The following is a 15,190-nucleotide window of genomic DNA, read 5'->3' as shown; positions in this document are numbered from 1 at the left end:
TTTGGTACATATATATCTTGATATATGTAGAAGACATCTGAATGTCGGGGTGTTGCAGACTGGCTTTCTGATGACTATGGCTGTAAAATCCAATATGGCCGCCACCCACCATTTTGGTTATAATTTTTTTTATCAGATTAGCTACAAATGCAAACTTGGTGTCTATTTTATGGTTTTTGACCATGAGAAACACATTGGAATACTCAGATTCATGATTTATTTTATAATCATATTATATTTTTACTATGTCCTCTAATTTGCATAATACCAATATGGCCGCTATCCCCCCAAAAAATAATTTAAACACACATTTTTCACCCACATTTAGTTGTAAGGATGCTGTTTCCATTCTGTTTACATCTTTGCAACACCACAAATATAATTAACAAACAAGTTAAAGCGAAAAATATGTTTTATTACAATTTAAGGCAATAATGAATAATGAGTTTATGAATACGTCTTAGCTCTCAGCAGAGATCCAGGACCTGTTACAGAACCAGGCTGTGTCTGTCGTTTCCACTTACGAAAGACAGAAGTGGTTTTACTCCACGTACTTCCTGGTTCCCAAGATGGTGGGAGTGTTCAGACCCACCGTAAACCAATGCTTTGCTCACAAGATGTTCCATATGCTAACCAGCAGGCAGTTACTGGAAATGGCTAAACCTGGTGATTGGTTCACCACCGTCAACTTATTCTTAAAATTACATTTGGTGAAAAGCACATTGTGACTGATTTAAGATGTGTAATGCAAAGTTTAGGACCTCAAAATTAGGACTTGACTTGGGACTTGACCAGGAGACTTATAAGCCTTGACTTGAGACACTAGTGCAAAGACTTGAGACTTATTTGTGACTTGCAAAACAATGACTTGGTCTCACCTCTGCATTTAAATGCATTGAATCTTGGCTGTACCTTCTTTGCTATAATGTATGCATACTGAAATGATATTAATTACACAGACCAAATAAAATGTAATTAATCAGCTTTAGAGTGCAGATGAGTGCTCATGCATCAGCCCTGTGCCTTTCTAACAACAGATGTTAGCTTTCATAATTTTGTCTCTGAAATGCTCTACATTTACATCTGCATTTAACAGCAGGTCTCTTTGTGTCGTATTTGTATGTTTGTGTGTTTGAGGTTAGAGCTGATGCTCTCTCAATAATTACCTGTCCTATAAAAACTGTTTGTGTTGTTTAAATTAATTTAGCCGTGGTCAAAAAAGTAATATATTTAAAGTTTCACAACAACCTATTTATTTGATATCTAATGTATTATGTTGATCTACTTTGCTGAGTTCCACCTCTGATTTATGGTTTGAAGTCAGGGATATGTGTGAAACTTTGACATTCTTGTCAACAAATGGATGTGAGGGCTGTCGTTTCCTTGGTGTAAGATAGATTTAATCTTTCATATTTGTTAATGTTAGGCTTCTGTTGTTGCTGCCTTGACAAAGTGTCACACAGTGAAGAACATCAGCCAGTCACGACTCTGACCTGGTTGGGATGACTGATGTGAAATGTCTTAATGAAGTGAAGAAACAAGCAGACATGCCACAACTTCTCTCTCAGACAAAATGTACTATAAGCCTTAATGTTAGCTCTGCAGGCCTGGTGACAGATGGAAATTAGACTGCCATGATGTTATAGTGCAAAGAATGATAAGCATTGTAAGAATGTATTTTAGATGAAATGGTGTCATTCAACTTGATTGAAAAGATCCAGTAAATACGTCACAGCTGGTTAGTGCAAAAACTTGCACTTGTGCTGAGCTATTGTCTTTCACATCCCAGCCACTGGAAAGTAAATCAGTTTAATTCTTTTCTGACAATAAAGGAGAACTAATTCAGAGCTACATGTTCCATCTCTCATTTTTACTAATGTCATTATATTGCCCTATGAATGCATACATTAGGAGACAGAGTCTGGTTATGTGTACACCACGAATTGTACAATTTACGAGTGTGTCGCTGGGGATTCATAAATAAAGCTAGGAGACATCTTAATTCAGGAACAAGCAGTTTCCACTGTGATCCATGAGCAGCTGTCTCACTGGAGTGCCGTCGGGGGAAATAAATGCAGCAGGTCCATCGACTGCCGACACATTTCTGAGGCTGTATGGTGGAAAGTTATAGGTACAATATGCTGAATGGGATAAAGCTACTAAGAAATTTCTTAATGATGGTCTCACCGACGCTTTAAAGTACACCTCTTAAGACTGACTCCTGGAATTTGTCCTCACTTGGCATGTATTCAAAGAACACTGTGGGCTTACCACAGTTCAGTACATTCAGTACATCTGAATGCATATACCTTAACTCAGAATGTTTGTATTGCAGTGTTTCGTGCTTAAAGGATTATATACACCGATCAGCCAAAACATTAAAACCACTGAAAGGTGAAGTAAATCTTATTGCAATCTAGTGTTCTGCTGGGAAACTTGGGGTCCTGGCATTCATGTGGATGCCACTTGACACGCACCACCCACCCCAATACCACTGCGGACCAAACAAACCTCCTCATGGCAACAACACTCCCCAATGGCAGTAGTCAAGGCCTTGACCTGGCCTCCGAATTCCCTAGATCCAAATCTGATTGAGCATCTTTGGGACATGCTGGTACGTCATCTCGCAACCCATGGGATTGAAAGGATCTGCCGTGAAGACCCTGGTGCTAGACACCAAGGGGCATCCCCAGACTTCCTGTCCAATCCCTAGAGGCCCCACTGTGGATGGGCTGTACATCTGGGGTATTGGCACGTCCCACAGATGTTCAGTCGAATTGGGAACTGGGGAATTTGGAGGCCAGGTCAATGCCTTGAGCTCTTTGTCAAGTTCCTTGGGTCATTCCTGAGCAGTTTTCGCAGTGTGGTGTGCTGCATTGTTCTGCTGGGGTTAGGGTTAGGGAGTGTTGTTGCCATGAGGGGGTTTGCTCGATCTGTAGCGGTGTTTGGGTGAGTGGAGTGTGTCAAGTAACATCCACATATAGGCCAGGACCCAAGGTTTCCCAGCAGAACACTGCATTGTAACAAGATAATCAGCTATTCAATTCACCTGTCAGTGGTTTTAATGTTTTGGCTGATCGGTGTAGGTGAGTATATACACTTAACATCACAGCTGCTGCTTTTGCTTTCGACCATACTGGCATTTCTTACACATTTGGATCCATCTATTGACTTCTATGTATTTCTGAATGAGCACACTCAATGCTTGTTGTAATGGAACTTACATGGAAATATAAGGAAACCAATACCTTTCTGAAATGGTAGTAAAAATACATCTAAATGTCTAAGAATTATAGGATTGAAAAACAGTGTGTACAAGTGTAAACAGTTTGTAGTTAGTCATTAAAATGGAGAAACACAAGGCTCACCAACCTGTACCTGAAGAAACTTTATTCATTATAAAAGCCTTAAACCCTTTACAGAGTCACTTTACAATGACTAAACAAATAAAGACGAGTATACGTACACCTTTTAAAAAGTGTGGAAATTTCCTTATTATGGAACTGCACTCAAACAATGCCGAAATCTGTTAAAGCATTGTTTCCACTGACTATCACGACAGACTGTTAAAAGGTAAAGGAAAGGATGATTTAGGGAAATTCACTGGACTGTGTTTTGTTAGATACATGCAAGAATGAAAACATATTCACTCTGTTTTGGCAACAGGAATAAATGTGGGGAACAAAAGGCCAGAGAGAAAGACAAAGACTTAATATGACTTAATATATCCCTGTCGCTCTTACGAAGCCGGCTGACATTGACAAATCACTGTATATAAGAGCCAGCTTCAGCTCTGAAGAGAAAACATCTCTTGGATCACAGTGTAATTTTAGCAAACACTTCCATCAATTTGTTGCTGTAGTGTGTGTGTGTACGTGTGTGTGTTTGTGAGTGAGGCAGTTTAAAATAACATATGACAGTAACTGCACAGCAGCTGAAAGAGAGGAGGGACTGCAGGAACAGTGCCATCCTACAATCACTGTAAAACCCATGTCCGATATAAGATACACAATCAGTTCAACCAAGAAAAACCTAAATGATTACTCAGTAGCATCAAACAATTGACTCAAAACTCTTTGATATGCCAGTCTTACATTAGTCCTCATTGTGTTTGGTACAGTTTCCTCACACAATCTGTACAGCAAAGCATCTTCGGTGGTGCAAATTAAAGGGACTCCCTAAAAACATTGGGCTTCATTCGGCGGTGGCGTGTTACCTTCTGTGACGCACATGCCTGATGCACGTTATTGTAAGCTCACATTGGGTCATGGGGAGTCTCGCCAGTTTTCATGTAGTCAATATAGGTATGAGACCAAATATACAGGCTATAGGACACCATGAATTGTATATTCTGTATGCCTTCATATTTGTAGCACGTATTATTCAGTCTAGTTTGTCTAATTTTCCAAGCATTATAAATAAAATTAGCCCATACTTTGACACTCAGTCCTGCTTCTAATTTTCATCAAACTGAAATTATTCTGGATTTTTGTTCTGCAGTCTTACAAAGGTGCTCGCAGGTTATCATCTAAAGTGTGAACATTAGTTTGCTGAACTGCGTCCAACTGGGTGAAACCCCATGTTTTTAGGAAGTCCCACAAATTAAATGCTTGCCCTCAGATCAACCCGTCTCCCAATCTCATGCATTATGTTGAAGTAAAGTGAAGGCCTGGTTATTTATACATTTCACATGCATGTTTGTCTGAGTTACATCATCTCTTGTAACTACATTAGCGTACCGAAGGATTTAAAAAACATGATCATTAACGAGCTCCTTGACCACTCCTTTTCCTTTCCACCTGCACCGTAAAGTAACTGTGTCCCATTTCTGACACACTGGAATATTTTACGCATATAGTTATGAAACATGCACATGGAGTAGAGGATAGTTTGCCTCAGAGGGAGTGAATCACGTAAACGGTGTGAGTAGGAAAAATACAAGTTCCATCTGGTTACCAAAGACCCCTAAGCTCTTTTTAATTAGCATGTTTTACTCATTAGAACATGCTGGAGAAGGACCATCCATCTTCAGCCAGCCAAAAGCTGATATATTACATGAATAACTAAAGTTAGGCCAAAACATCAGATGAGAAAAAGCCAGTTCCATGGTCTCATATACTGTAGCCCTTATAAAGACAGAGATGGGTGGTAAACAACAGCGTAGGTGGTTCTGAGCTCTTAAGGTCAAACATCTGTTATTTACGCCACTTCAGTGTCATAATAAATATTATTTTTCGCAGAAATAGATCAGATGTTCTGCCCTCATGACCTGTAAGGCAACCTGCCAAAGAATGTGTGACTATCTGCGTGTTAGTATACATGTCTGCCTGCATGCCTTTGAATGTCTTAATGTGTGTGTTGGTGTGCACCATTTGTTACACCTGTAGCATTTCAACAATGAGAAAACCAATGTGTCTAAAAGAGTCTGTATCAATCAGTATTAATGTTGCACATGTTTGTAATGTGAACATTAATACAGAGAAGACAATTAGTCCACTCCCAGAGCTTTGAGCTGCCTCTCGATCTCGTCATCAGAGATGGTGGCCTGTTTGGAGCTGGCGGCGCTGGGGACGCTCTTTCCTGCAGCTGGAGCTCTCACCATCTGGAAACACACATGGGCAGAAAAATCCCATTAGCAAGCACGCTCGATTCAAACTTAACACACACGCAATCACAAAGCTTGGTGCTTGTTGTAAGATTGGCTGCTGCGGACTGTGCTGCTCAGCAGCCAAATGTAAAAGACCTGTTCAAATTGGATGACAATAATTGTCTGTTATTTTGGAAAGCTATTTACTCCACATAACAATTCATACTGCAAAAATATTTTGTGATGTCTCTTTCAATTACTTTATCCAATCTCTAAACATTATGTTTACAGCATCAATCATCCTTCATCTGTAAAACAGTAGTGCAAAATCACTTCTCAACTTTCTATAAACTCTCCCTTCAAAGTTTTGCCTCCCAGATTTGTTGGTTGATAGGTCCAATATTTTTTGAGCTGCAACATTCAGAGCATTAGTGATATTAAATACTATTTTCTATACCAGTGGGAACAAATGACATTGAGGGCAGAATATTTTAAGTTTTTATGAAACCATAAATACAACGAGGCTGCAAAATGTCAGCTACAACTATACTTTTCTTGGTTAGTAGCAGAAATCTACAGAATGACTGTAGTAAACATTCACAGTAAGAGCAAATGAGATAGCACAGCTCGTACAGTTGTTTCGATACTGTGGAAAATGAGTATTGAAACTGTTTCAAATATTCAGAATCTATATGTATCGGCTCTTAACATGGAGGTGGCTGATATAGCTCATGGTGCTGACAGCGCAAACAGTGTTAACAACAGCAACAGAACTAACGGTGTTAATGTTGGAGGGTCCCGCAACCATTGGTTGGGACAGTATTATCACCAGTGACCACCGTACGAACCTAGTGCAGGGCGGGGGTAATAAGCTAAGCAGTGGGATGATCCACACTGGGACTCACATGCACTAGCATGCACACCACCGGTTCGACTACCAAAACAATGAACAGAGAAGCTCGTACTACAACACACACACAGAGGGAGGGGGACTTTATTCACTACTCTGCTGCTGGGCTGTTAACCAGGTCCAACAGGTCAACCCACATCACTCCCAATAAAGTTTCTTTACACTGGTTTCCCATAAGGTTCAGGATTCACTTTAGGATACTTGTTCTCACGTATAGAACCCTCCACTGTCAGGCACCTGAATCTCTCCCATCAATATATTGTCAGTCGGTATCAATATATTGTCAGTAGGTCCCTTAGGTCTACAGAACAGGACCTACAGGACCTCTGCTCCGGAATCAAAACAGGTGATAGCGCCTTTAACGAAGTGTCTAAGGAACTCTCTTCCTTTAAGTTTACGGTCTGCAGTGTCTTTAGAAATTTTGAAGACCCATCTTTTCAAAATCACCTTTGTCCCACCCTAAATTGTCCACTGCTTCTTCCCTAGTATGTTTCTGTTTGGGTCCTCAGAAGTCTGTATTTGCTCTGTGTTTTACTTTGTTCTTGTTGCCTTGCTTTATTTGTTTATTGCCTTTGTTTTTATTGATTGCATGTTTTATTGTCTGTTTGATTGCTTGATTGTATTTTGTGAAGCACTTTGCAAATTTCATTTCTGTGAAAGGTGCTACATCAAATAAATTTATTATCATTACTATTACTCAGGACGCCATTACTCCACTCCCCCTTTTCATGGCAAATAGTTGTGTGCTGTTATATTAATGCTCTGAATGTTGCAGACTTTTCAACTGGTATTATACAAGTGTTTGCAACAATCAGGCACTCACAGCCAAAAGGCATAATTAAATGATGTGGATCTTAATTCAAACTTTTATTAAATTACTTTTGTCTTTGCTGCAACACTGAAGCCATTTTGCAGCCTTTTTTCCCCTCATACTAAAAACCATTGAATGATAACTCCACTGACAATGACAATAACACAATAACACATATGTCTGCTTATTTACTCATATCAGCTTCCCCCAACCAACCATTGTTTAAGAGTCTTGTAACTTCCTTCCAGCTTTAGGGTTGATTGAGAGAGGTTTTATTGTTTTGCTTTTCTAAGAAAAGTGCACAAAACGAGAGCATTCGGAGAATTCTCTGCTCGGTCTTTTATTGTGATTGAGCAGCAAACAATTACCCCCCCCCCAAGTTTTGCAGGTTTTTATGAATCTCCCCTGTTTGTTCTCTCCAGCTGTGGGCTTGTTTATGGGACAATTTGTGGGGTTGTACATTGTGTTATGAGAGGTAATAACTCATGAAGCCCCCCAGGGGGAGCCAGACACACAGCAGATGGGCAGCCTGGCAGTTAAAACCACTACAGTACATAAGAGTTAGAAGAGCTGAAGGCTAGCCCCACCATGTGGCAGCTGGAATACATTTTAACAGTCGAGTATAACCATGTGGAGCACTTGCTGTTTAGATCATGTTGCTGGGGGATGATTCCCATAAGGAAATGTGTGGTAAAACCTTGTGTTTTAACTATAGCATTTTCTCATTCTTACATTAATAGCGATAAGACTTAGATAAAAGTCAATAAAATAGGCATTTCCCCATAGGGTTAAATGTTTTCCAACAGAAGGTAGTTTGTAGGTTGTTTTGAACTTCTTACCTTTCCTGAGATCTCAATGCCGATCTCATCAAGAACCTGGTTGACAATGTCCTGAGATTCCTCTTCATCCCCAGACTCCTCAAAGATCTCATCCAAAGTGTCGTTGACTGGACAGATTGTCGACAGGGAGAGAGGAGATAAGGACAGACAGGTCAATTAAATCTAACACATTGATTTTCAGTCACAGTTTGGACTTTAGAGTGAGATAACTAAACAATTTGTACTCAGACTGGCATGTATGTCTGGATGCTTGTGTGTTAGCATTTGCACTTGAAATATCAAAGCCTCTCTCTGCATCGTTGTCACAATCATACTTTCATATTACGCTTTTCCTCATCAAAGCACACGCTGCAACACACGTCACTCCGTACACCTTTCACACATATCCTGACAATCTGGTTTTGGCAAGCCTGTTAATACCAGAGCTCTTTGTGTGCGCATGTTTGTACTATGAGTCCTTACTCATGTCCTCGGTCATGCCCATCTTCATGTTCTCCTTCTGGAAGTCCTGCATGGTCTTCAGGGTCTTCTGTGGATCCATCTTTTTGTTCACTGCTTGCATTGTCTGTAGACATTATTTAAAAAAAGGGAAAGAATTAATCTTGTGGGTTAAAGCTGGTACTGAGGAGAAGTAGCGTGCTGTTATGCATCTTCCTCCTTCCTGTGAAAGATCAGCACAATTGTAGCTTACTGTCACAGCTGAGCCTGACAAAAGAGATAGGATTTACTGTCGCTGACATACTCTTCCACTGTTAAACCACCCTAAACCATAGCTCCCAATGTTATAAGAGGAAAACGCTGAACTGTTAATGTAATAAACTAAAAGCAAGGTGCAATTTTTTTCTAGGAAAATCTGTGTGTGTGCATCTGTGTATAAACAAACTGTGTACGTATGACATAAAATAATTTATACATTCTCTCCCTCTCTCTGAAACAGCCACACCCATCTGATCACACTCCATTAATCTGAAGACTAATTATGTTTGACCTGTGTATGTTAGCAAAGTCTGACTCTGTGCAGTACATCGCTCCTGGCCAATTACCACCTCTCACACTTCATTAACAAAGACGCCACCAGGCTTGGCTTTAAACATGAACAGATCCCACATTAATACTTTAATTACAACGCTAAAATATTGATGCGAGTAAACGCTGAAACTAGTTTATATGCGAAACAGAAATACACCTAACTTTTCTAACAGTGAGTTGAATGTAGTGGATCTAAACCTGACCTCAGACCAGTTGAATTGAAGGACAGAGTCTGGGATCTTACCTTAGCTGTGGTGGACATGGCGCCGGCCATCTTCATTTGTGAGTTCATGAGCCTTGTCTGCGTTGACATGGAGGTGACCTTGGAGCTGACTGCGTATGTGCGGCCCTTCTGCCTCCTCACCTGGACCAGCTGCTTGGCGAGAATCTTACATGCCTCCTTGTTTCCACTCTTGGCCATTTTCTTGATCTCAGCCTCCTGCAGGGGGGGGTGTGGGGTAGTGTGTCAGTTTTAGTAGCTGCAATGTCAGTGTCACTGAGTATATTATGTAATTATTTGAATAACCTTGCTGTGCTGCTACAAATCTTATGACCTGCAAAGCGCTACTGTGATTTCCTCTCACTGTACTGTATAACAGAGAACACACACACACCAAAGTACTCATGCTTACATACACACGCTATGCATTGATAAACAAACAGAAATATATCCACAATGCTCCCGAGAGACCAATGTGTTTGCAAATATAGATCTCTGGATCAGGCCGAGCATACTGGCAAGCCACTAGATGCTTTTAGCTTTGGTAAACATCTGAAAATACACTGATGCCCACAGGGATCCTGTGTGTGGGCATGAGTGTTTGTGAGCCTCCCAGGAGACAGGAGTGGAGCTGCAGGTTACAGTAAGCGAGGCAGGCCTCTCAGCACTGCTACAGTCTGTACGACAGCCTCAGCATGTGTTGTTTATTTCTTGTGTGTGTGTGTGAGCTAAAAGCATCTTCAGGAAACAAGAATCAATTATTAATGTTTGATGAAGCAATAGACATCCCCACTCAGCTCAGTGTCTCTCTGTTTCTCTCTCTCACACACACACACACACACACACACACACACAAAACAGGTGCATTAGGTTCAGTCTGCATTTGCTTGGTTTTGTGAGCAGAAAATTTTCAGATTAATGCCACAGAGAACAAATGTAGAGCTGTGTGAGAAAAAAAGGCACATAGTGACAATAATAATGTCAACTGCATTGTCATCAGAAAAGCTATGAATGCTTTAACAAGGAAAAGATGCGGATGAGAGCAGTGGGAGTTCTGCTGATGTGAAGCCTATAATGTCTTATTTACTGGCCTGTCAAAGGGGGTGAGGGAGGGGGATGAAGGGATGTGATGGATAGATAGTGCTCCTATACGACGTGAAGGAATGCAGCACACAAATGTGTGGCTGTTAGACTTTGCCTGGTAGGAACTGGGAATCATTATGTACAAACAAGGGACACAGATTTTCCTGAACAACAGATGTACAATGTGTTGCAGCAGCAGCTTCAACTCCATGTTGCTTCAGTTTTTAAAACCCAGACTGAGTTTTACATTTAATTTTGTTTCAGGAAGTCAAATTTGACACAATTACTATGCTTTGTGCATTGTTTAAAATGTACCTAAAACCAGTTAAACAAAAAAATTGAAGCCAAACAAAGTAGATACTTTTTTGAAACCCAATTTACTTGTTAGTCTTATAGACTACATGGAAATCTGACTTAAAATGCACTTTCATTTCTGGGTGACAACCTCTATCCTCTAGCCATTTTTATGTTGCATCTGCATATGCATATGCATGTGTGTGCTTACACCCACATTTAAAGTGAGCACAGTGGGGGGGCTGCAACAGACAGTCATGATGGTGCTAAACTGCTAATATAGGTCATTTCCATTTCTTAGCGATTGTATCTTTTATTCAAAACGTGCAACAAAGCTTTAAAAAAAAACAGAGCAGACTAATTAGCGGAAAGCATTAATGAGGAATAAAAATCTGGTTCCCCAGGGAGGTAATTATGTCCTGTATGATATTTACTTAATACAACAGAGGGGAGAGGACACAGCCGGCTTCTTTCATCTTTCACAGAGGGGAAATGTTATGTGTGTATGTGAATATGGCCTTATTGTGCGTGTGTGTGTGTAAGAGAGAAGGAGTAGTCTGACTTGCCTGAAGCAAAGCCACCACTCCAGATCAGTCTTGTCTATTCATTTAGACCCATTAGCCAATCAGGATCAATCCCAGATTGTAGGAAGTGGATGTAATAAGCGTCTCCAGCTACGTGTGTGTTGGGAGAGCGGGGGGGTCTTAATAAAGCATTGATGCAATGTGTTGAAATCTATGAAAAATGCCTTGCGTAGAGATAATTTTGTTCCCCAAACTGTGTGTATGTGTGTGTGTGTGTGTGTGTGTGTGTGGTCCCACCAATTGTTTCTCTTGTTTCTCCAGCGCTGTTCTGTCCCTGGCGATCCCTCTCTGAGTTGATCGCAGCTCCCGAGTCTGTTCCTTGATAACATCTTTCGGAGGGAGACAGAGAGGGGAAGGTCAGTTCATACTTTGTAAAAGCTACAATACCTAAACATTTACACATTTATAACACCCAAGCACATTTTTCACACACCAAAATGCAGATGCACTCTCTCTGAATTTACGTGAAATGTATGATGAATGTATGACTTCGCATCAGTTGTATTAAAACAGGAAAGTCGAGCTAAAACATCTGGCTTATTCAAAATTCTGCCCTGTGGTGACCCCCTATAACCTCAAAAAAAAAAAAAAAAAAAAAAAAAAAATACAGCTATGTGTAGCTGTGGTGAGAAAACTCCAGTCATGTAATCTGGCATCACTCATGACTTGCATAGCTGACATAATGAGACCTTTGATTTGAACTAAGAGCAGAGAGAATGTAGGGTACAGTTCTTTTGTGTTTTCTGTGTGGTTTAATTATAACCCACCCTCTATAATTTCCTCTTTTTTTATTTTCAGTGCAGCATAAGTGAAGTGGTTAAAAAAAATGGACTGAAAACTATGTTGTGGTGATTATCCGTTCAAAAAGGAGGTCACTGTGTCTTTTGAAAGGGCACGCTCAACGTCAGCTGCACAGTTTTGGGAGAAATCTAAAACATCTATTCAGTGGCTTACTAGTGAGTGGTGATGTTTGAGTGTGCGCCCACATGCACGCGGAATACCACAAAGTAATAAGGAGCACGTTGAGAATGCATACCGACACTGCCAACTGTGGAAGTGCTTGGACAGCTCACACCAATACTGAGTCAGCTCTAAACCACCCACACAACACAGAGTGGCATCATGTGAGATAATGTATGACCCCGAAGTCACACATTTATCCATGACTTCTGAGTGTGGGACAACCCGAGCAATCAGTGTCACACTCATACACCTTTAAGACCTCCAGATGTTTGAACGTTGCAATATACAGCACAATACACACATCTTTGTAGACATTTCTAACAAATCTTCAAGCAATAATGAAGTTCCAGGGTAAATATTCTCCCAAATAAACAGAGCAACAGGGGAAATAAAGGAAGAAACCTCAAAAAAAGGGAAAGGGGAGGAATCTCCCTTCCAGGAAAAACAGATGTCAATAGATGAGCCCAAAATTACACAATAATAAATAGGTTCTCTATGAAGACATGAAGTTTAAAGATTATAATAGAAAAAAAAAAAAAAGAAAAGTAAAGCAAAATAAAGTAAAATAAAATGAAATAAAATAAAAATTAAATTAAATCAAATTAAATTGTAAAAATAAAATAAAAGAAAAATGAAGAATTGTACAATACATCTCTAAACAACAGATTCAGCTCTATATTCATTAGTTGCTATATAATATATAAAAGGAAATATCACTTTTTTTAAAAAAGCAAACCACTGGCAAAAATGCTTTTTTCTCTGAAAAGTTCAACGCTCATGACCTTGGTCAAGACACGTCAGTACGTTGGACCACTTGTGGGAACTACCCGTGTACACGTATAAGGTGACGTGCCGCCAACGTCTCAAAGTGGGAGGGATATCGTCCTACAAATATGTGTGATCTAACCCCCCCCTCCATTCGCCAAATAACCAGAAACTACTTCAGCGACCCTACCCTGGGCAACTATGAAAAAACTGCGCCCAGAGAGCGACAGATGAGAATATTTCTAAATAGCAGATGGAGACTGTGTAAGGTCACAGCTGAGAGGACCTGACGATGGCTTGGCATGGAGTGGAGGTAACACGGCACAGGGCGCAGTGAGTACAGTATGTAGATGATTGCATGGGTGAAACTGGAATGACAATGATGGGAGGAGAAGGAAGGCGGTGCTGGGGAAAGATCTGCCTACATCAAAAGAGCCTATTTTTAAGCCTGTGGCTAATATACTTAAATATTTTTTTATGGAATTCTCAACATAAATAAGTTTGGGGTCCAGAGGAGGTCAATGTTAATGTGCCTTCCCTCTTGAAATCCAGCCCTCTGAGTCAATATAAGTATTTGAAATAGAATAATTGATTCATTAATTTGATAAAAGAGAGGCTGGTTTTCCATTTTGACCTTGTGGGGTTGATTACCTAGCCTGGAGACAAGTACTGAAAGATTCAGATTGAAAGGCTTTTCTGAATTTTGACATCACTGTGTAATACAGATTAAAATTACAATACAAAGACAGCTTTATGGGTCATATTTCAACAGCCTTTCCTTGACATCACAGACTTTTATTTCACTGATATAGTTATTTTATTACAGCACAACAAGGGAGTCACTGTCTAACACAAATAGACAATAATGTAGCTTTCAAAGACAGACAATGTGAGGGATGGGACTGAGATAAAGTAGTCCAAGGGTTCATTTGAATAAACAAATACCAATGATAGAATATAAAAGTGAAAATAATTATAATATATTCTTAATTGTATATGACAGTAAAGTTTTGGCACACATTTTATGATACCTGGGTCTTGTGTTTCCGGTTTTTGTTCAGTCATTGTGACACAATACCTTAATGTTACCTTAGCTCTAGTGTGGCAAAACAGACACTTTCTTCCTACATGGACATAACGTCACCACTTAGCTAATGACTGGATCAGTCAGTGGAAACAAACCTAAACTGTCCTCGTGACAAGTAACACCACATATTTGTGTTCACAGCTGCACTGTAACGTTAAGCTATCCTTTAACGTTACAAATAGCATGTTCCCCTAAGCTGCATTAACTTTGGCAGCGCCTCAACGCTGTTTTTAGGCTTCTGTCAGCCGTGTGAGCTGTGACTCAACTAGACCCAGAACAGGTTTAACAAGTTGGCGTTGAATGGTGATAGCTAATTTAAGAAGGGAACAACACAGCAGTCTGTACAGCCGGGGCTACAAACAAGTTAGCTAGCTTTTTCCACACAGAGCAAACTTACCGTCGACAGTCTTCTTCTTGAAAAGGGAAGCCATGTCGCCGCTTTGTATTAACTTAAATATTAAATACAAGTCCTGGGCTTTTATTCGGTGTGATTCCTGCCGTTAATACCGCCGTTTAGCCTTCACACCGGGGCGGCGGGTCAGTTTAGCAGCTTCGTTTCCTGGTTGACTTTCTGTTGTCGGAGTTCCTCCCTCAGCTGACTGACTCAGTGGCTCCGCATGACGTCACGGCGGGACTCTCATGCTGCCTTCACTTGTACCTCGTAAAATGTCCCATCAAGATTAGAAAAACGTGTCTCACTCGTCAAAACAATGCTAATTGGCAACAAATGTCAACACAGTGCTGTCTGTGGCGTCTACCTTCTGTTGGACTTAAGCCCTAGTAATGTGTGGACTACAGAAACATTTCATCCTTCTGCCAACGTGTATGTTTGGACTCCTGTGTAGGCTGTCTATGCAGGTTCATTCCTGTCGAGTGAACATATTACTGATATATTCCATGCAGTAAGTGAATGCAACATAAAGGCAGGGAAACTAATTGGCAACAAAGACATTTCCTATTATTGCTTAATGATAAGGCTAAGCAAGCAAATTAAGTCATATAAAGTATGCATGGATTT

At 40.3% G+C, this 15,190-nt stretch overlaps 1 protein-coding gene across 1 annotated transcript; it reads right to left on the bottom strand.

Annotated features, from left to right (window-relative positions):
* Positions 1-3,375: 3,375 nt before the first annotated feature.
* Positions 3,376-14,767, bottom strand: chmp2ba (charged multivesicular body protein 2Ba). The gene is made up of 6 exons (XM_050049010.1): positions 14,570-14,767; positions 11,595-11,686; positions 9,421-9,615; positions 8,610-8,712; positions 8,148-8,254; positions 3,376-5,602 (listed from the first exon to the last, which is right to left on the bottom strand). Exons 1-6 carry the CDS (start codon positions 14,601-14,603, stop codon positions 5,489-5,491), a joined length of 645 nt encoding a protein of 214 aa, XP_049904967.1. The 5' UTR covers positions 14,604-14,767; the 3' UTR covers positions 3,376-5,488.
* Between the last annotated feature and the right edge of the window lie 423 nt (positions 14,768-15,190).

Source organism: Epinephelus moara, chromosome 7 (assembly GCF_006386435.1).
Source record: "Epinephelus moara isolate mb chromosome 7, YSFRI_EMoa_1.0, whole genome shotgun sequence".
NCBI classification, from domain to species: domain Eukaryota; kingdom Metazoa; phylum Chordata; class Actinopteri; order Perciformes; family Serranidae; genus Epinephelus; species Epinephelus moara.
This window is presented reverse-complemented; position numbering and strand designations above follow the sequence as displayed.

Excerpts from the sequence above, each read along its gene's own strand:
- chmp2ba (XM_050049010.1), bottom strand. The coding sequence starts at position 14,603 with ATGGCTTCCCTTTTCAAGAAGAAGACTGTCGACG. Across the intron at positions 9,616-11,594 it reads AGAAACAAGAGAAACAATTG|GAGGCTGAGATCAAGAAAAT; the intron begins GTGGGACCACAC and ends CCCCCCCTGCAG. Across the intron at positions 5,603-8,147 it reads GCATTGAGATCTCAGGAAAG|ATGGTGAGAGCTCCAGCTGC; the intron begins GTAAGAAGTTCA and ends GTGTGTTTCCAG.